The sequence below is a fragment of the Oncorhynchus gorbuscha genome, linkage group LG03, assembly GCF_021184085.1.
Source record: "Oncorhynchus gorbuscha isolate QuinsamMale2020 ecotype Even-year linkage group LG03, OgorEven_v1.0, whole genome shotgun sequence".
Classification (NCBI taxonomy): Eukaryota; Metazoa; Chordata; class Actinopteri; order Salmoniformes; family Salmonidae; genus Oncorhynchus; species Oncorhynchus gorbuscha.
Window position 1 is genome coordinate 5849856 of NC_060175.1, and position 22723 is coordinate 5872578.

The 22723-nt window shown below is 41.5% G+C and overlaps 1 protein-coding gene across 1 annotated transcript in view; it reads right to left on the reverse strand.

Annotated features, from left to right (window-relative positions):
- Positions 1 to 8913: 8913 nt before the first annotated feature.
- Positions 8914 to 22723, reverse strand: part of slc6a1b (solute carrier family 6 member 1b) — a 41348-nt gene continuing 27538 nt past the window's right edge. Inside the window, exons 13-15 of the mRNA XM_046333781.1 lie at positions 21834 to 21934; positions 16092 to 16259; positions 8914 to 9324 (exon numbers count right to left, since the gene is read on the reverse strand). Coding sequence (XP_046189737.1) covers positions 9208 to 9324; positions 16092 to 16259; positions 21834 to 21934 — 386 coding nt within the window. The 3' untranslated portion in view covers positions 8914 to 9207. The remainder of the gene's footprint in view (positions 9325 to 16091; positions 16260 to 21833; positions 21935 to 22723) is intronic.

Consider the following 22723-nt stretch of genomic DNA (forward strand, 5'->3'; position numbering starts at 1 on the left):
TTGCTCGAGTTTCTTGGCCCAAGCCAGACTCTTATTGGTGTCCTCTAGTAGTGGTTTCTTTGCAGCAATTCGACCATGAAGGCCTGATTCACGCAGTCTCCTCTGAACAGTTGATGTTGAGATGCGTCTGTTACTTGAACTCTGTGAAGCATATATTTGGCCTGCATTATTAGGTGCAGTTAACTCTAATGAACTTATCCTCTGCAGCAGAGGTAACTCTGGGTCTTCCTTTCCTGTGGCGGTCCTCGTGAGCCAGTTTCATCATAGCGCTTGATGGTTTTTGCTACAGCACTTGAAGAAATTTTAAAAGTTCTTGAAATGTTCCGTATTGACAGACCTTCATGTCTTAAAGTAATGATGAACTGTCGTTTCTCTTTGCTTATTTGAGCTGTTCTTGCCATAATATGGACTTGGGTCTTTTACCAAATATGGCTATCTTCTGTATACCACCCATACTTTGTCACAACACAGCTGATAGGCTCAAATGCATTAAGAATGAAAACTATTAACTTAAGGCACACCTGTTAATTGAAATGAATTCCAGGTGACTACTTCATGAAAAGGTCTGAGAGAATGACAAGAGTGTGCAAAGTGGTCATCAAGGCAAAGGGAGGCTACTTAGAAGAATCTCAAATATAAAATATATTTTGATTTGTTTAGCACTGTTTTGGTTGCTACATGATTACATATGTGTTATTTCGTAGTTTTGATGTCTTCACTATTATTATACAACGTAGAAAATAGTAAAAATAAAGAAAAACCCTTGAATGAGTAGGTGTTCTAACACTTTTGACTGGTACTGTATATAAAAATATCCTGCACTAACGTGTTACAGTACATAACATACCTCCTGCACTAACCTGTTACAGTACATAATATACCTCCTGCATTAACCTGTTACAGTACATAATCTACCTCCTGCATTAACCTGTTACAGTACATAATATACCTCCTGCACTAACCTGTTACAGTACATAATATACCTCATGCACTAACCTGTTACAGTACATAATATACCTCCTGCACTAACCTGTTACAGTACATCCTGTACTAACCTGTTACAGTACATCCTGTACTAACCTGTTACAGTACATAATCTACCTCCTGCATTAACCTGTTACAGTACATCCTGTACTAACCTGTTACAGTACATAATCTACCTCATGCATTAACCTGTTACAGTACAAAATCTACCTCCTGTACTAACCTGTTACAGTACATCCTGTGCTAACCTGTTACAGTACATCATGTGCTAACCTGTTACAGTACAGAACATACCTCCTGTACTAACCTGTTACAGTACATAACATACCTCCTGTACTAACCTGTTACAGTACATAATCTACCTCCTGCACTAACCTGTTACAGTACATAATCTACCTCCTGCACTAACCTGTTACAGTACATAACATACCTCCTGTGCTAACATGTTACAGTACATAACAAACCTCCTGCACTAACCTGTTACAGTACATACAAAAATATGTTGTCTTTAACTTATTGCGGATTAGTGGGAAATTGCAGATTGCCAAATACAAATTAAATTACTATAAATATTAAACTTTCATGAAATCACAAGTGCAATAAAGATAAAAATAATAAAAAAATATATATATATATAAAAATAAAGATGAACTTGTTGTTAATCCAGCCGCTGTGTCAGATTTCAAAAAGGCTTTACGGTGAAAGCACACCATGCGATTATCTGAGGACAGCGTCCAGCACACAAATGCATAACAAATCATTTTCAACCAGGGAGTTGTGACACAAAATTCAGAAATAGCGACATAATATATGCTTCTTCTGTTGGCACTCCAAAGCGTCCCAGTTACATTACAAATGGTCCTTTTGTTTGGATAAAATCCTTCTTTATATCCATAACTTGGTTTAGCTGGAGCACTTCAGTCAATAATCCACTCGGTTTCCCTCCTTCAAAATACATACAAAATGAATCCCAAACATTACCAATAAACTTATCCAAACAAGTCAATCAACATTTATAATCAAACCGTAGGTACCCTAAATACGCAATTTTGTATTTTCTTTTTATTTATTTCACCTTTATTTAACGAGGTAGGCTAGTTGAGAACAAGTTCTCATTTGCAACTGCGACCTGGCCAAGATAAAGCGTAGCAATTCGACACATACAACAACACAGAGTTACACATGGAATAAACAAAACATACAATCAATAATACAGTAGAACAAAAGAAAACAAAAAGTCCATATAGATGTGCAGTTAGAGATACTGGGGTGCAAAGGAGCAACTTTTTTTATTTTTTTTATTTTACCTTTATTTAACCAGGCAAGTCAGTTAAGAACACATTCTTATTTTCAATGACGGCCTGGGAACAGTGGGTTAACTGGTCTAGGAACAGTGGGTTAACTGCCTGTTCAGGGGCAGAATGACAGATTTGTACCTTGTCAGCTCGGGGGTTTGAACTCGCAACCTTCTGGTTACTAGTCCAACGCTCTAACTACTAGGCTACACTGCCGCCCCGGCAGCGTAGCCAGTATGGGGATGAGGTAGATAGATGGGCTGTGTACAGGTGCAGTGATCTAAGCTGCTCTGACAGCTGGTGCTTAAAGCTAGTGAGGGAGATGTGAGCCTCCAGCTTCGGTGATTTTTCCAATTCATTCCAGTCATGGGCAGCAGAGAACTGGAAGGAAAGATGACCAAAGGAGGAATTGGCTTTGGGGGTGATCAGTGAGATATATATGCTGGAGCGCGTGCTACGAGTGGGTGCTGCTATGGTGACCAGTGAGCTGAGATAAGGCGGGGCTTTACCTAGCATAGACTTATATATATGCCATTTAGCAGACGCTTTTATCCAAAGCAACTTACAGTCATGTGTGCATACATTCTACGTATGGGTGGTCCCGGGGATTGAACCCACTACCCTGGCGTTACAAGCGCCATGCTCTACCAACTGAGCTACAGAAGGACCACTTGTAGATAACCTGTAGCCAGTGGATTTGGCGACGAGTATGAAGCGAGGGCCAACTAACGAAAGCGTACAGGTCGCAATGGTGGGTAGTGTATGGGGCTTTGGTGAGAAACGGATGGCACTGTGATAGCCGATACAATTCAAGACGGAGAATCTTTATTGTCTTTACCGGAGAAAAATACCAAAGAACGAAAAATACCAAAGAACACGCTCTCATTCACGCGCTTAGAAACACTAGAGCCAAAATGGGAGCCGCCTAGAAAAACTACAATCTCTGGCTCATTTTTCCAAAAAAACAGCCTGAAACTCTTTCTAAAGACTGTTGACATCTAGTGGATGCCCTAGGAACTGCAATCTGGCACAATTTCGCCCTATTATAAAAGTGCCAGCCATTGAAATCAGTGTAATTTTTTTGGGGGGGGGGTTATTCCTCAGGGTTTCGCCTGACATTTCAGCTCTGTTATACTCACAGATATTAATTTAATCGTTTTAGAAACTTTAGTGTTTTCTATCCAAATCCACCAAATATATGCATATCCTAGCTTCTAGGCCTGAGTAGCAGGCAGTTTACTTTGGGCACACTTTTCATCCAGACGTCAAAATACCCCCCCCCCCCCCATCCCAAAGACGTTAACCACTAGTATTGTCTTTGCTGATAGCTACTTTATTGAGATTTGTAGCTGCTACAATTGTGATATGTGGTTGTCCCCCCTAGCTATCTGAAGATGAATGTACTGACTATGACTGTGATATGTGGTTGTCCCACCTAGCTATCTGAAGATGAATGTACTGACTTGTAAGTCGCTATGGATATGAGCCTCTGCTAAATGACTAGAATGTGACGTTCTCAGGGAAACAATTGGAGATTTTTAGGGGCTTGTAACTGAACAATGTAAAAACCTCTTAACATCTTAAAATGTCTAAATAAATTGTGTTCCCCCCAATTCCTGCCCCTCGCTACGGTACATTTAGAAAGATGTTCTTTATCGTTAATAATGAATTCATATCTTGTTATTAAGTCAAGGTTGCTCAAGTCAATGGTAATTTTGGAGTATTAAGAAATTAGACGTGAACGTAAGTCTACCATAGTCGTCCAATTGCTCAATTTAGTGCTCACTCAAAATATCTAATGTTTAAAAAAATATTTCATTATTCAAAGGAAAGGTCACCAATATATAAATCATATTAATTTATAATTAAAAAGGACAGGATTCCATTTCTTCACAATGTAGAAGAATCCCATTGTTCTTTCATTGTGATGAAACTAAAATCTGTCATTTAAAATCCAAATGACATGTTCCCAATAGGTGCACACTGTCTGATGGATCTGATTTTCGTACTCTGTGCTTTTAAGGTGAGAGATGCAGTTATTGTGGCAAGCATTTACTATACTGTTCTCCGGTCTCAGTGTCATATGTCCCTTTACTGATTTATAAAACACAGTATCTACTTACTCTTTGGAATACTACATCTAATAACATTTTAAATCTGATTGAAATACATTTGTTTGAAATAAATCAACTGTAAAAATATATATATATATATATATATATATATATATATATATATATATATATATATATATATATATATAAAAAAAATACAAAATATTTCCCCCGTTAAAAAGAATATACATGATGAAACCACACGTTATAATCTATAGGTCTTTATTTACTTCTGCAGATAACATATATGGCAATCATGCTTTTTCATATAACACCATCTAACAACACGTATTATATATTGTACATAGAATATTTTACATTAGGCCCATGAGACTGGTAGAAATATACAAAACAAGATTCTTTGACTAGACGAAGTGTATCTATGATTTAATTATTCTACTATTATTGTTATTGCCATCTATTATTTTTTTACATTTCAGAAAGATATATATAATATAAGATATATGTGCTTTAGTTTCTGAAATAATCCCATTATTGCAGAAAACAGCAAATAATAGCAGATTTTTTTCAACATTTAGACAAAAACAAAACTCGTATGGACATTCACAGTTACATGTATAACACAGTAGAGTTTTACAACATCATTTAAGACAGAAAACTGCAGTAACTTTATACAAAAATTAATGGGAACCTTAATTCATTGCACATTTTAGTTTTATATTCTTTGCAGAGACTAAAATGACTCATTTAAACCAGATCCTTGTCATTTGTCGCTGCCATGGAAACAAACTAGTTTAATCTTTATAGAAATACAACTTAGATAATGTGTTTGCATTACTATATAATTGGTCTATATATGTATATGTATATATATATATATATACAGTACTAATCGGTCTACACAGTGGGGAGAACAAGTATTTGATACGCTGCCGATTTTGCAGGTTTTCCTACTTACAAAGCACGTAGAGGTCTGTAATTTTTTTTATCATAGGTACACTGCAATTGTGAGAGACGGAATCTAAAACAAAAATCCAGAAAATCACATTGAATGAATTTTAACTAATTAATTTGCATTTGCCCCACTGTATATGTCGATATACAGTACTAATCAACAGTTTGGACAAATCTGATAATTTCAGGGTTTTTTCTTTATTTGTACTATTTTATACATTGTAGAATAAAAGTGAAGGCAGAACAACTATGAAATAACACATATGGAAGCATGTAGTAACCAAAAAAGTGTTAAACAAATATATAAGTAGTCACCCTTCGCCTTGGCAATCTCTCAACCAGTTTCACCTGGAATGATTTTCCAACCGTCTTGAAGTTCCCACATATGCTGAGCACTTGTTGGCTTCTTTTCCTTCACTCTGTGGTCCAACTCCTCCCAAATCATCTCAGTTTGGTTACTACATGATTCCATATGTGTTACTTCATAGTTTTGATGTCTTCACTATTATTATACAATGTAAAAAATAAATAAAAACTTTTTTAATGAGTAGGTGTGTGCATATTTTTGATTGATACTATATATATTTATTTATTGAAAAACAACTTGATAATTAATATTTCCTTTTTTTTTTTAATATGAAAAATAAAGTATCATTTCAGTAGTAATATTGGCCTATGTTTTCAGACCAGGGTAGGTTGTGGTCCATCTATAACACTTCTCTTTCAGAACCTGACATAGGAAACCTGCACAGTCAGACTAGGACTAGAATGATTGACAAACAACAGACGACTGGCTATCATCTCAGTAGTTTCATCAGATATAAATTTGGTCACTTTTCACGACTGTTCCTGAGGTCTGGACTAATGTGGGAAACAAGTTTGAAGTTAAACAGTATCTCTGGTTTGTTAGAAGGAATTGTCATGCAGTCACTGCTCAAATGCTACTTCTGTGATAATGCTTCTAGTACTGTGTTATCTGCATTGACAGGATGGGAGGGATATGTCTCATGTCAATAGGCTGGTCATCCTGTTGTTTATTTTAATTGACATGTGTATGATTTTGGTCCATCTCACTCTTACATAGAACACATCCTACAAAATGATTGTTCTTTAGAAAACAAAGATACAATTGTAACAGTCTCTGGTATGATAATGTTCATCTGCATTGTGTAATAGTCATACCGAATGGGAAGTTTTGAGATCCACATTGGCCTTTGTGCTTTTCAAAGGGTTGCTCCGGGAAAATAAGCAAGGGGTAAAATAGTGGTAAAAATGGCCGGATCTTGGAAAACAGTGATAATATTATATACATAGATATGGATATTTGGCCATTCAGGTTGCACTTTCCCATAACGGTCATTGCTTATAATTGGTCAATATTCAATTCCACTTTACATCTTTCATTTCACTACTTTCTGTAACACTTTCCTTTTTCTAAATTTCTTTTAAATAAAAACACGTATGAATTATAATCTATATATAACCTTTTTACAATAATTGTATTTTTAATAGATTAATTTAAGTAAATATCTTAAATTAGCACAGTAGTGTTGAATCATATTGGGCCTCCAAATTTAAATTATAATTCAAATTACAGTAATTTTCTAGGTAAATAATTTCAGAGAAGACTAAAATGTTTTGCCTATGAAATAGAACCGTTGACAATAACATCATGCATGTCCTGTAACATAGCCGTTCTAGTTAATCTACTTTACCGTTCTTCTTTCTGTTTTACTCCTTTTTTTCTTTTACAAACCAACAAAAAGAAAAAAAGAAAAAAAAATTAAGAAACAATTTAAGAAAAGAAAAGAGAGAACTAAATAGTAATCAGGTTGGTCACATGTTTCCCCTGGAGGTAGGTGATTAGATAGACATCCAAGTCATTTATTTTTTTTGCATCTCAAATAGAACACTTTTCCCTATGTATGCTATTCTCTATGTAGTGCACTACTTTTGACCAGGGCCCATAGGGAATAGGGTTCCATTTTACCAGGGCCCATAGGGAATAGGGTTCCATTTGACCAGGGAGCAGAGGGAATAGGGTTCCATTTGACTAGGGCCCAGAGGGAATAGGGTTCTATTTGACCAGGGCCCATAGGGAATAGGGTTCCATTTGACCAGGGAGCAGAGGGAATAGGGTTCCATTTAACCAGGGCCCAGAGGGAATATGGTACCATTTGACCAGGGCCCAGAGGGAATAGGGTTCTATTTAACCAGGGCCCAGAGGGAATATGGTACCATTTGACCAGGGCCCAGAGGGAATAGGGTACCATTTCACCAGGGCCAAGAGGGAAAAGGGTTCCATTTGACCAGGGCCCAGAGGGAATAGGGTTCCATTTGACCAGGGCCCATAGGGAATAGGGTTGCATTTGACCAGGGCCCAGAGGGAATAGGGTTCTATTTGACCAGGGCCCAGAGGGAATAGGGTTCCATTTGACCAGGGCCCAGAGGGAATAGGGTACCATTTGACCAGGGCCCAGAGGGAATAGGGTACCATTTGACCAGGGCCCAGAGGGAATAGGGTACCATTTGACCAGGGCCCAGAGGGAATAGGGTACCATTTGACCAGGGCCCAGAGGGAATAGGGTTCTATTTGCCCAGGGCCCAGAGGGAATAGGGTACCATTTGACCAGGGCCCATAGGCAATAGGGTTCCATTTGACCAGGGCCCAGAGAGAATAGGGTTCCATTTGACCAGGGCCCATAGGGAATAGGGTTCTATTTGACCAGGGCCCAGAGGGAATAGGGTACCATTTGACCAGGGCCCAGAGGGAATAGGGTTCTATTTGACCAGGGCCCAGAGGGAATAGGGTTCCATTTGACCAGGGCCCAGAGGGAATAGGGTACCATTTGACCAGGGCCCAGAGGGAATAGGGTTCTATTTGACCAGGGCCCAGAGGGAATAGGGTTCCATTTGACCAGGGCCCAGAGGGAATAGGGTACCATTTGACCAGGGCCCAGAGGGAATAGGGTACCATTTGACCAGGGCCCAGAGGGAATAGGGTTCCATTTGACCAGGGCCCAGAGGGAATAGGGTACCATTTGACCAGGGCCCAGAGGGAATAGGGTTCTATTTGCCCAGGGCCCAGAGGGAATAGGGTACCATTTGACCAGGGCCCATAGGCAATAGGGTTCCATTTGACCAGGGCCCAGAGAGAATAGGGTTCCATTTGACCAGGGCCCATAGGGAATAGGGTTCTATTTGACCAGGGCCCAGAGGGAATAGGGTACCATTTGACCAGGGCCCAGAGGGAATAGGGTTCTATTTGACCAGGGCCCAGAGGGAATAGGGTTCCATTTGACCAGGGCCCATAGGGAATAGGGTTCCATTTGACCAGGGCCCATAGGGAATAGGGTTCCATTTGACCAGGGCCCAGAGGGAATAGGGTTCCATTTGACCAGGGCCCATAGGGAATAGGGTTCCATTTGACCAGGGCCCAGAGGGAATAGGGTTCCATTTGACCAGGGCCCAGAGGGAATAGGGTTCCATTTGACCAGGGCCCAGAGGGAATAGGGTTCCATTTGACCAGGGCCCATAGGGAATAGGGTTCCATTTGACCAGGGCCCAGAGGGAACAGGGTTCTATTTGACCAGGGCCCAGAGGGAATAGGGTTCTATTTGACCAGGGCCCATAGGGAATAGGGTTCCATTTGACCAGGACCCAGAGGGAATAGAGTTCCATTTGACCAGGGCCCAGAGGGAATAGGGTTGCATTTGACCAGGGCACATAGTGAATAGTACCTATATGAAACACTATCTATATTGGCCCTGGTCAAAAGTAGTGTAACTACATAGGTAATTGTGTGCCATTTGAGACGAATCCCTTGATTGCGTTTCACCTTGATTACGTTGTTTTCTGCAGAGAGTTTGCCTCGAGGGTTTAGGATGTAGTAACAAGGCTTAGATGTAAGCCTCTTCAGTTGCCAAGTTCTCTGCTTCTGCTGCAGTCTGCTCAGGGCCATTGTCCTGGCGTTCTCCTTTCACCATCATCGGGGGCTGGATCATTATCCGCAGACGCTGCAATGTGCGAGAGAATGATACATTTAAAAAACGCCCGTTGTGATTCTTTAGGCTTTCACATTAAGTTATTTTTTAATTTTTTTATTTCACCTTTATTTAACCAGGTAGGCCAGTTGAGAACACCTTTATTTAACCAGGTAGGCAAGTTGAGAACACCTTTATTTAACCAGGTAGGCTAGTTGAGAACACCTTTATTTAACCAGGTAGGCAAGTTGAGAACACCTTTATTTAACCAGGTAGACTAGTTGAGAACACCTTTATTTAACCAGGTAGGTCAGTTGAGAACACCTTTATTTAACCAGGTAGGCAAGTTGAGAACACCTTTATTTAACCAGGTAGGCTAGTTGAGAACACCTTTATTTAACCAGGTAGGCTAGTTGAGAACACCTTTATTTAACCAGGTAGGCAAGTTGAGAACACCTTTATTTAACCAGGTAGGCTAGTTGAGAACACCTTTATTTAACCAGGTAGGCTAGTTGAGAACACCTTTATTTAACCAGGTAGACTAGTTGAGAACACCTTTATTTAACCAGGTAGGCTAGTTGAGAACACCTTTATTTAACCAGGTAGGCAAGTTGAGAACACCTTTATTTAACCAGGTAGGTCAGTTGAGAACACCTTTATTTAACCAGGTAGGTCAGTTGAGAACACCTTTATTTAACCAGGTAGGCTAGTTGAGAACACCTTAATTTAACCAGGTAGGCCAGTTGAGAACACCTTTATTTAACCAGGTAGGCAAGTTGAGAACACCTTTATTTAACCAGGTAGGCTAGTTGAGAACACCTTTATTTAACCAGGTAGGCTAGTTGAGAACACCTTTATTTAACCAGGTAGGCTAGTTGAGAACACCTTTATTTAACCAGGTAGACTAGTTGAGAACACCTTTATTTAACCAGGTAGGCTAGTTGAGAACACCTTTATTTAACCAGGTAGGCAAGTTGAGAACACCTTTATTTAACCAGGTAGGCTAGTTGAGAACACCTTTATTTAACCATGTAGGCTAGTTGAGAACACCTTTATTTAAGCAGGTAGACTAGTTGAGAACACCTTTATTTAACCAGGTAGGTCAGTTGAGAACACCTTTATTTAACCAGGTAGGCAAGTTGAGAACACCTTTATTTAACCAGGTAGGCTAGTTGAGAACACCTTTATTTAACCAGGTAGGCTAGTTGAGAACACCTTTATTTAACCAGGTAGGCAAGTTGAGAACACCTTTATTTAACCAGGTAGGTCAGTTGAGAACACCTTTATTTAACCAGGTAGGTCAGTTGAGAACACCTTTATTTAACCAGGTAGGTCAGTTGAGATCACCTTAATTTAACCAGGTAGGCTAGTTGAGAACACCTTTATTTAACCAGGTAGGCTAGTTGAGAACACCTTTATTTAACCAGGTAGGCTAGTTGAGAACACCTTTATTTAACCAGGTAGGCTAGTTGAGAACACCTTTATTTAACCAGGTAGGCTAGTTGAGAACACCTTTAGTTAACCAGGTAGGCTAGTTGAGAACACCTTTATTTAACCAGGTAGGTCAGTTGAGAACACCTTTATTTAACCAGGTAGGTCAGTTGAGAACACCTTTATTTAACCAGGTAGGTCAGTTGAGATCACCTTAATTTAACCAGGTAGGCTAGTTGAGAACACCTTTATTTAACCAGGTAGGTCAGTTGAGAACACCTTTATTTAACCAGGTAGGCTAGTTGAGAACACCTTTATTTAACCAGGTAGGCTAGTTGAGAACACCTTTAGTTAACCAGGTAGGCTAGTTGAGAACACCTTTATTTAACCAGGTAGGCTAGTTGAGAACACCTTTATTTAACCAGGTAGGCTAGTTGAGAACACCTTTAGTTAACCAGGTAGGCTAGTTGAGAACACCTTTATTTAACCAGGTAGGCTAGTTGAGAACACCTTTATTTAACCAGGTAGGCTAGTTGAGAACACCTTTAGTTAACCAGGTAGGCAAGTTGAGAACAAGTTCTCATTTACAATTGCGACCTGGTAAGTTATAACGTTATAACGTCTGCAAACGCTGCAAAGAAACGATACGATGCAACGACAACAACAAAAACATTCAGTCTACTTGTTGACATTTGTTTCCTGCAGTCAAATTATCTAGTGGCCTCATCGGTGGAATGTTATTCTTTTTTTTTTCTCATAATTTAATAACGAAAAAAATACATTTAAAAAACAAAAAAGACGCAAAAAAATCCAGTGTTTCTATGTCAAACGGTGTTGTTATATTTATATTTCAGACTTCTGTGATTTATTTTAAGTGTAATATTGGGAGGAAAACTCAAAATGGAATACATTTCAACTCTGTATCTGACATGGTATCTTCTTTTTAGGCACATAAACCATGTGTAGATTTGTTTAGGACTACCAAGAAACGCTCTGCGTGACCCTGATTTAGCCCACTGCAGTAAATTAAGCTTTTACATTGCTACCGTCGAATACATTGTGTCATGATGCACTAGATAGCTAGCTGACTCAGTGTCTGCGAGAACCCACTTCCATCTGTTGCTTGACACATACTAATCAAGTGAACTGATTGCTACAATTTAGGAAATCAAGACTCCACTGACTGACACAAAAGGGGCTGACAGCTGCTCGTTTCGTTGCGAGTGATGACTGCAGCAGCGCGTCCTACCGAACCAACAGTTACTGATCAGCCTTTCACTGCAAGCTGCAGCTGAACAGTGATCACGTGACTGACCGGCCTCGTACTCCTCTCTGTGACCTTTTTCAACTGAACATCTATGTCTATTTCTATGTCTATCTGTCTGTCTATATCTCTTTCTCTATGTCTGTCTATGTCTATATGTCTATTTCTCTGTCTATTTCTCTATGTCTATGTCTATCTGTCTGTCTATGTCTATATGTCTATTTCTCTGTCCATTTCTCTATGTCTATGTCTATCTGTCTGTCTGTGTCTCTTTCTCTATGTCTGTCTATTTCTATGTCTATCTGTCTGTCTATGTCTCTTTCTCTATGTCTGTCTATGTCTCTATGTCTATTTCTGTCTGTCGATTTCCCTGTTTATTTCTATGTCTATTTCGGTCTATTTCTGTGTCAATGTCTCTTTCTCTATGTCTGTCTATGTCTATATGTCTATGTCTATATGTCTATGTCTATATGTCTATGTCTATATGTGTATTTCTCTGTCTATTTCTCTCTGTCTATTTCCTTGTCTGTCGATTTCTATGTGTGTCTATTTCTCTATGCCTATTTCTATAGCTATGTTTATTTCTATGTCTATTTCTATGTCTATGTCTGTTTCTATCTCTATTTCTCTGTCTATTACCCCTGTCTATTTCTATGTCAATGTTTATTTCTGTCTATTTCTATGTCTATTTAGATGTCTATTTCGATGTCAATTTCTCTATATTTAATTCTGTCTATTTCTACAGTGCATTCGGAAAGTATTCAGACACCTTGACTTTTTCCACATTTTGTTACGTTTCAGCCTTGTTCTAAATGGATGAAATAATGTTTTCCTCATCCATCTGCACACTATACCCCATAATGACAAAGCGAAAACAGGTTTTTAGACATTTTTGTAAATGTATTTAAAATAAAAAACAGAAAGACCTTATTTACATAAGTATTCAGAACCTTTGCTATGAGACTTGAAATTGAGCACAAGGTGCATCCGTGTTTCCATTGACCATCCTTGAGATGCTTCTACAACTTGATTGGAGTCCACCTTTGGTCAATTCAATTGATTGGACATGATTTGGAAAGGCACACATCTGTCCATATAAGGACCCACAGTTGATAGCGCATGTCAGAGCAAAAACCAAACCATGAGGTTGAAGGAGTTGTCCGTAGAGCTATGAGACAGGATTGTGTCGAGGCACAGATCTGGGAAGGGTACCAAAAAAAAAGATTCTCTGGTCTGAAAATAGCTGTGCAGTGACACTCCCCATCCAACCTGACAGGGCTTGAGAGGATCTGCAGAGCAGAATGGGAGAAACTCCCCAAATACAAGTGTCCAAAGCTTGTAGCGTCATACCCAAGAAGACTCGTGGCTGTAATCACTGCAAAAGGTGCTTCAACAAATTACTGAGTAAAGGGTCTGAATACTTATGTAAATGTGATTTCAGTTTTTTATTTTGTATAAATTTGCGAACATTTCTAAACCTGTTTTTGCTTCGTCATTATGGGGTATTTCTTGGCAAGACCTGAAAACGTCTGTCTAGCAATGATCAAAATCCAAGAATTTTGAAAAATAATAATGGGCAAAGGGTGTGGGAAGCTCTTAGAGATTTACCCAGAAAGAGTCACATCTGTAATCCCTGGCCAAAGGTGTTTCTTTAAATTATTGACTCAGGGGTGTGAATACTTATGTAAATGAGATATTTCTGTATTTCATTTTCAATAAATGTGCTGACATTTATCTAAACATGTTTTCCATTTGTCCATGTGGGGTATTGTGTGTAGATGGGTGAAGGAAAAAAACAAGATATTTAATACATTTTGTATTCAAGCTGTAACACTACAAAACATGGAATAAATCAAGGGGTTTGAATCATTTCTGAAGGCACTGTATATGTCCAAGTTTAATGTCATGCTCAAGCCATAATGGGAAACATTTGCTGTCCTCAAACTTGGCTTTTACTATGTCTGTGAGAAGGCGACGATTATTTATGCAGATTAAGATAAAAACAGTAATCGCCAGCAGCAATATTCCAAACTTGTTTTTGGATTAAGTGCCTTCCCATCTACTTAAAATACTACAAAACCCAAACTCTGCTGCAGGACATTGGTCCTTCGAGCCGGATCTCTTTCGGAATCACATGATATGGTTACTTTGGGAAGCTTTTTTGGATTTGTGAGGGCTGAGCTGTTTTGTGGACACAAAATGGCCACCCCATGACTCTGAATATACAGTATGTGAGCTCTTGTAAAACCAGGAAAGTGGGTTCGATTCCAGGGAACACCCGGATTGCGAAATACAAAAAAAATGTATGCATGAAAAAGTTGATTTGGATAAAAGTGTCTCCTTTTTAAAATCTTTACTCAATGACAACTAAAAGTTACATCACTTCCGGGTTAAAGCCACGGGCTTTGAGTAAAAGCAGAGTTTCTATGTATGTGGATAACTCAACATATACATGCTACTACAGAGACTGAAATGACTGCAACACTTAACAAAGAGCTGCTGTTAGTTTCAGAATGGGTGACAAGAAATGCACTTGTTCTAAATATTTCAAAAACTAAAAGCATTGAATTTGGGACTATTCATTCATTAAACTCTAAACCTCAACTAAATCTTGTAATGATTAATGTGGAAATTGAGCAAACTGTTATGGTTGAAACATATTGATACAACAGTAGCTAAGATGGGGAGAAGTCGGTCTATAATAAAGCACTGCTCTGCCTTCTTAACAGCACTATCAACAATGCAGGTTCTACAGGCCCTAGTTTTGTCACACCTGGACTACTGTCCAGTTGTGTGGTCTGGTGCCACAAAGAGGGACTTTACAATTGGCTCAGAACATGGCAGCACGGCTGGCCCTTAAATGTACACAGAGAGCTAACATTAATAATATGCATGTTAATCTCTCAAAGTGGAGGAGAGATTAAACAGACAGCTCGGTGCATTCAACTTGTCAATACCTCTCACAAATACAAGTATTAATGAATTCAAACTACTGACACACAGCTCGGACACCCATGCATATCCCACAAGACATGCCACCAGAGGTCTCTTCACAGTTCCCCAGTCCAGAACAGACTATGGGAGGCGCACAGTACTAGATAGAGCCATGACTACATGGAACTCTATTCCACAGTACTACATAGAGCCATGACTACATGGAACTCTATTCCACAGTACTACATAGAGCCATGACTACATGGAACTCTATTCCACAGTACTACATAGAGCCATGACTACATGGAACTCTATTCCACAGTACTACATAGAGCCATGACTACATGGAACTCTATTCCACAGTACTACATAGAGCCATGACTACATGGAACTCTATTCCACAGTACTACATAGAGCCATGACTACATGGAACTCTATTCCACAGTACTACATAGAGCCATGACTACATGGAACTCTATTCCACAGTACTACATAGAGCCATGACTACATGGAACTCTATTCCACAGTACTACATAGAGCCATGACTACATGGAACTCTATTCCACAGTACTACATAGAGCCATGACTACATGGAACTCTATTCCACAGTACTACATAGAGTACATGGAACTCTATTCCACAGTACTACATAGAGTACATGTAACTCTATTCCACAGTACTACATAGAGCCATAACCACATAAAGTAACTCATGCAAGCAGTACAATCAGATTTTTTTTTAACAGATAAAAATACACCTTATGGAACAGCGGGGACTGTGACGAGACACACACACAGGCACATACACATACATATACATGCTAACACACACGTCAACATGGATTTTGTATTGTAGATCTGTGGTACTAGTGCAGTGACCTGAGCTGCTGCCTTGGCAGGAACTAATGGGGATCCATAATAAACCCCAGGAAGAGTAGCTGCTGCCTTGGCAGGAACTAATGGGGATCCATAATAAACCCCAGGAAGAGTAGCTGCTGCCTTGGCAGGAACTAATGGGGATCCATAATAAACCCCAGGAAGAGTAGCTGCTGCCTTGGCAGAAACTAATGGGGATCCATAATAAATACAATATATATATATATATATATATATATATATATATATATATATAGTGATTGGCAGCATCTGAGGAAGAAAGAAGATGTCCATACCTCTTTGTAATCCCCCTTGAGGTTGAGGAACATATAGATCATGTATCCAGGTATCAGGAGCATGGAGGACAACGCCATGCACCAACCTACTCCCTGTCCCCAGGCCGGGAACACGTAGTTGTTCATGGTGAGAGGAACCATCTGGACAGCACTGAACAGGAACACTCCCTGGAACACAGAACAAAAACCTGGTCACAACACAATCAGAACCATCTGGACAGCAACACTCCCTGGAACACAGAACAACAACCTGGTCACAACACAATCAGAACCATCTGGACAGCAACACTCCCTGGAACACAGAACAACAACCTGGTCACAACACAATCAGAACCATCTGGACAGCAACACTCCCTGGAACACAGAACAACAACCTGGTCACAACACAATCAGAACCATCTGGACAGCACTGAACAGGAACACTCCCTGGAACACAGAACAACAACCTGGTCACGAAACAACGGAAGCCTTAGTGCTTTATTGTGTTTATTGTCCTCTATATTATATAAACAGATGTAGATCCCAACTGCCTCAACTACTGGGTTGAAGCAGACTTTTCAGAGCCCAGCACAAATCAAAACAAATGTTTGTTTTACTGTCTGTTACCTCCTTAACCAGCTCACAGGTCAAGCTTATTTATTGTATTCTATATTGTTTATACATCCTCGTTTTTTAAATTATCTACTAAATTCAAATCAATCAATCGACCTGGTTACATCCCAGACACAAACCAAAATCCACCTGGTCACATCCCAGACACAAACCAAAATCCACCTGGTCACATCCCAGACACAAACCAAAATCCACCTGGTCACATCCCAGACACAAACCAAAATCCACCTGGTTACATCCCAGACACAAACCAAAATCCACCTGGTTACATCCCAGACACAAACCAAAATCCACCTGGTTACATCCCAGACACAAACCAAAATCCACCTGGTTACATCCCAGACACAAACCAAAATCCACCTGGTTACATCCCAGACACAAACCAAAATCCAAATCCCAGACACAAACCAAAATCCACCTGGTTACATCCCAGACACAAACCAAAATCCACCTGGTCACATCCCAGACACAAACCAAAATCCACCTGGTCACATCCCAGACACAAACCAAAATCGACCTGGTTACATCCCAGACACAAACCAAAATCCACCTGGTCACATCCCAGACACAAACCAAAATCCACCTGGTTACATCCCAGACACAAACCAAAATCGACCTGGTTACGTCCCAGACACAAACCAAAATCGACCTGGTTACATCCCAGGTCCATTTCTATAGGTCAGACAGAATGGCAGCGTAAACTCAAGTGGGCTGGTGATGTGTTAACAACAGCTGGTGATGTGTGTTTTAATTTATTTTACCTTTATTTAACTAGGCAAATCAGTTAAGAACAAATTCTTATTTTCAATGACGGCCTAGGAACAGTGGGTTAACTGCCTGTTCAGGGGCAGAACGACAGATTTTGTACCTTGTCAGATCGGGGATTTGAACTTGCAACCTTTCAGGTTACTAGTCCAATGCTCTAACCACTAGGCTACCCTACCGCCCCAACAACAGCTGGTGATGTGTGTCTCTCTGTTAACAACAGCTGGTGCACGATCTCTAATATTAAGTTAGTAATTGAAGTTCCCCTCGCCTGAGTTAGAATACCTCACGATAAGCTGTAAACCATACTATTTATGAAAAAGATTTATATATAATATTCTTAGCTGTCTATTTACCACCACAAATCGATGCTGGCACTAAGACCACAATCAATGAGCTGTTATTGGGCCATAAGCAAAGAATGAAAATACTCACCGAGAGGCGGCGCCCCCTAGTGGACCGTGATTTTAATGCAGGAAAACTGAAATCCGTTTGACCTAATTTCTACCAGGTGAAAAAAACTCTAGATCCCCTTCACACACAGAGATGTATACATAGCTCACCCTCCATTTGGCAAATCTAACTCGTTTCAACTGTTCTTCCTGCGGCTATGGAACCCTGACCCGTTCACCGGACGTGCTACCTGTCCCAGACCTGCTGTTTTCAACTCTCTAGAGACAGCAGAAGCGGTAGAGATACTCTCAATGACCGGCTATGAAAAGCTAACTGACATTTACTCCTGAGGTGTTGACCTGTCGCACCCTCGACATCCACTGTGATTATTATTATTTGACCCTGCTGGTCATCTATGAACATTTGGTACCTGTCTTGGTTTTGCTAATTGGAGTTTTTAGGCAGAAGAGGACTGGCCCACCCTTCATAGCCTGGTTCCTCTCTAGGTTTCTTCCTAGCCACAGTGCTTCTACACCTGCATTGCTTGCTGTTTGGGGTTTTAGGTTGGGTTTCTGTACAGCACTTTGAGATATCAGATGATCTAAGAAGGGCTTCATAAATACATTTGATTTCATTTTGATTTTATGAACTGTAGCAGGAAGTAGCAGTGACTCGCTCAATACAGATGAAGTGGACGCTAGGCTGTTTCGCTAGCTCAGAATGGAATGTGTTCCTGGATTCATCTGATAACAGGAGTTTTACCACATCACCAACACAGCAGTGAAGAGGGCACGACAACACCTCTTTCCCCTCAGGAGACTGAACATTTTTGGCTTGGGTCCTCAGATTCTCAAAAAAGTTATACAGCTGCACCATCGAGAGCATCTTGACTGGCTTCATCACCTCCTCGTATGGCAACTGCTCGGCATCTGACTGTAAGGAGCTACAGAGGGTAGTGTGTACGGCCCAGTACATCACTGGGGCCAAGCTTCCTGCCATACAGGACCTCGATACCAGGCGGTGTCAGAGGAAGGCCCTAAATATTGCCAAACACTTCAGCCACCGTAGTCATAGACTGTTCTCTCTGCTACCACACAACAAGCAATACCAGAGCGCCAAGGCTCCTGAAGGCTCCTGAAAGGCTCCTGAAAGGCTCCTGAACAGCTTCTACCCCCAAGCCATCAGACTGCTGAAAAGCTTCTACCCCCAAGCCATAAGACTGCTGAACAGCTTCTACCCCCAAGCCATAAGACTGCTGAACAGCTTCTACCCCCAAGCCATAAGACTGCAGAACAGCTTCTACCCCCAAGCCATAAGACTGCTGAACAGCTTCTACCCCCAAGCCATAAGACTGCTGAACAGCTTCTACCCCCAAGCCATAAGACTGCTGAACAGCTTCTACCCCCAAAGCCATTAGACTGCTGAACAGCTTCTATCCCCAAGCCATTAGACTGCTGAACAGCTGCTACCCCCAAGCCATTAGACTGCTGAACAGCTGCTACCCCCAAGCCATTAAACTGCTGAACAGCTTCTACCCCCAAGCCATTAGACTGCTGAACAGCTTCTATCCCCAAGCCATAAGACTGCTGAACAGCTGCTACCCCCAAGCCATTAGACTGCTGAACAGCTTCTACCCCCAAGCCATTAGACTGCTGAACAGCTTCTACCCCCAAGCCATCAGACTGCTGAACAGCTTCTACCCCCAAGCCATAAGACTGCTGAACAGCTTCTACCCCCAAGCCATCAGACTGCTGAACAGCTTCTATCCCCAAGCCATTAGACTGCTGAACAGCTTCTACCCCTAAGCCATAAGACCGCTGAACAGCTTCTATCCCCAAGCCATTAGACTGCTGAACAGCTTCTACCCCCAAGCCATTAGACTGCTGAACAGCTGCTACCCCCAAGCCATCAGACTGCTGAACAGCTTCTATCCCCAAGCCATTAGACTGCTGAACAGCTTCTATCCCCAAGCCATTAGACTGCTGAACAGCTTCTATCCCCAAGCCATTAGACTGCTGAACAGCTTCTATCCCCAAGCCATAAGACTGCTGAACAGCTTCTATCCCCAAGCCATAAGACTGCTGAACAGCTTCTACCCCCAAGCCATTAGACTGCTGAACAGCTTCTATCCCCCAAGCCATTAGACTGCTGAACAGCTTCTATCCCCCAAGCCATTAGACTGCTGAACAGCTTCTATCCCAAAGCCATTAGACTGCTGAACAGTTCATCAAATGGCTACCCGGACTATTTACATTGACCCCGCTTTTTTAAATGCACTGACATCTATCTACACTCACTGGGCTCTACTCACACATACTACACTGACACGCTCACACACACACACACACACACACACACACACACACACACACACACACACACACACACACACACACACACACACACACACAAAACACACATACACACTTTAATACTCTCACACTCTTCACATACGCTGCTGCTACTCTGTAAACTCGGTAAAGTCTATACATGTTGTATTCGGTGCATGTGACAAACACAATTTGATTTGATTTGATTTGACCACGGTTGTAGGAATATAGAGAGTTGTTAATGACAAAAATAGGCTGTATAGTTTGGTCTTTATTTTTGGCGTTAAAACCCCTCCATATAATAACACCAGACAGACAGCTGTATTCAGTGTGGCAGTTGGCCAAAATTCATGAATTTACATTGATTTGTAATGCTGTACTTTGAGAGGGTAGACAGAAGAAAGACAGAGACAGGGGAGGAGATATAGAGCGAAGGAGAGAGGCGGGAGGAAGAGAGAGAGGAAGATAGAGAAGGGGGAGGAAGAGAGAGAAGGAGAGAGAGGGGGAGGGAGAGAGAGAAGGAGAGAGGGGTGAAGAGAGAGAAGGAGAGGGGGAAAAGGAGAGAGAAGGAGAGAGAGGGGCGGGAGAGAGAGAAGGAGAGAGGGGGGAAGAGAGAGAGGAAGATAGAGAAGGGGGAGGAAGAGAGAAAGGAGAGAGGGGGACAAGAGAGAAGGAGAGGGGGGGAAAAGGAGAGAGAAGGAGAGAGAGGGGGAGGGAGAGAGAGAATGAGAGTGGGGGAAGAGAGAGAAGGAGAGGGGGGGAAAAGGAGAGAGAAGGAAAGGGGGGAAAGGAGAGAGAAGGAGAGAGAGGGGGCGGGAGAGAGAGAAGGAGAGGGGGGGAAGAGAGAGAAGGAGAGGGGGGGGAAAGAGAGAGAAGGAGAGAGGGGGAAAGAGAGAGAAGGAGAGAGAGGGGGGGAGGGAGAGAAGGAGAGGGGGAAAGGAGAGAGAAGGGGAGAGAGGGGGAGGGAGAGGGAGAAGGAGAGAGGGAGGAAGAGAGAGAAGGAGAGGGGGAAAAGGAGAGAGAAGGAGAGAGAGGGGGAGGGAGAGAGAGAGAGAAGGAGAGAGGGAGGAAGAGAGAGAAGGAGAGGGGGAAAAGGAGAGAGAAGGAGAGAGAGGGGGCGGGAGAGAGAGAAGGAGAGAGGGGGGAAGAGAGAGAAGGAGAGAGGGGGAAGATGGAGATAGAGGGGGAGGAAGACAGAGAGAAGGACAGAGAGGGGGAGTGGAAAGGAGAGAGAGGGGGAGGAAGGAAGAGAGAAGGAGAGCGAAGGGAGGATGGAAGAGAGAAGGAGAGTGAGGGGAGGATGGAAGAGAGAAGGAGAGAGACGGGGGGAAGAGAGAGAGGAGATAGAGGGGGATGAAGAGAGTGAGAAGGAGAGAGATGGGGGTGAGAAGGAAAGAGAGGGGGTGAGAAGGAGAGAGAGGGGGAGAGGAAGGGAGAGAGGAGAGAGGGGGAGGAAGGAAGGAAGAGAGAAGGAGTGCGAGGGGGAGGAAGGAAGAGAGAAGGAGAGAAAAGGGGAGGAAGAGAAAGAGAAAGAGAAGGAGAGAGGAGGTGGAAAGAGAGGAAGAGAGAGAGGGGGAGGAAGGGAGAGAGGAAGAGAGAGGGGAGAAGGAAAGGAAGAGAGAATGAGAGAGAGAGTACTTACAGCCACAATAAGAGGAGTGAACACGACCCAACAGAGCTTCCACCACAGGCAGGGCTTGTGGCCAATCATCTCCTCAATGTTGGCAAGGAACTTATCGGCACCTACAAAATAAATAAGAAATTGTAGGTCAAAGGTCCTATGATGGAAGACAAGAAGCTGCACTCACTGGAAGCAGTCTTTAGATATGGAATTTGGTAGCAGTATCAGAAGCCCAGCACCCAAACCTTTTACCCAATGTCTATTACGTTGAGTACACCTCAAAGACTATTACGTTGAGTACACCCCAAAGACTATTACGTTGAGAACACCTCAAAGACTATTACGTTGAGTACACCCCAAAGACTATTACGTTGAGAACACCTCAAAGACTATTACGTTGAGTACACCCCAAAGACTATTACGTTGAGCACACCCCAAAGACTTACGTTGAGTACACCCCAAAGAATATTACGTTGAGAACACCTCAAAGACTATTACGTTGAGAACACCTCAAAGACTACTACGTTGAGAACACCTCAAAGACTATTACGTTGAGAACACCTCAAAGACTACTACGTTGAGAACACCACAAAGACTACTACGTTGAGAACACCTCAAAGACTACTACGTTGAGTAAACCCCAAAGACTATTATGTTGAGAACACCTCAAAGACTACTACGTTGAGTAAACCCCAAAGACTATTATGTTGAGAACACCTCAAAGACTACTACGTTGAGTAAATCCCAAAGACTATTACGTTGAGAACACCTCAAAGACTACTACGTTGAGAACACCTCAAAGACTACTACGTTGAGAACACCTCAAAGACTACTACGTTGAGAACACCTCAAAGACTATTACGTTGAGAACACCTCAAAGACTACTACGTTGAGAACACCTCAAAGACTAC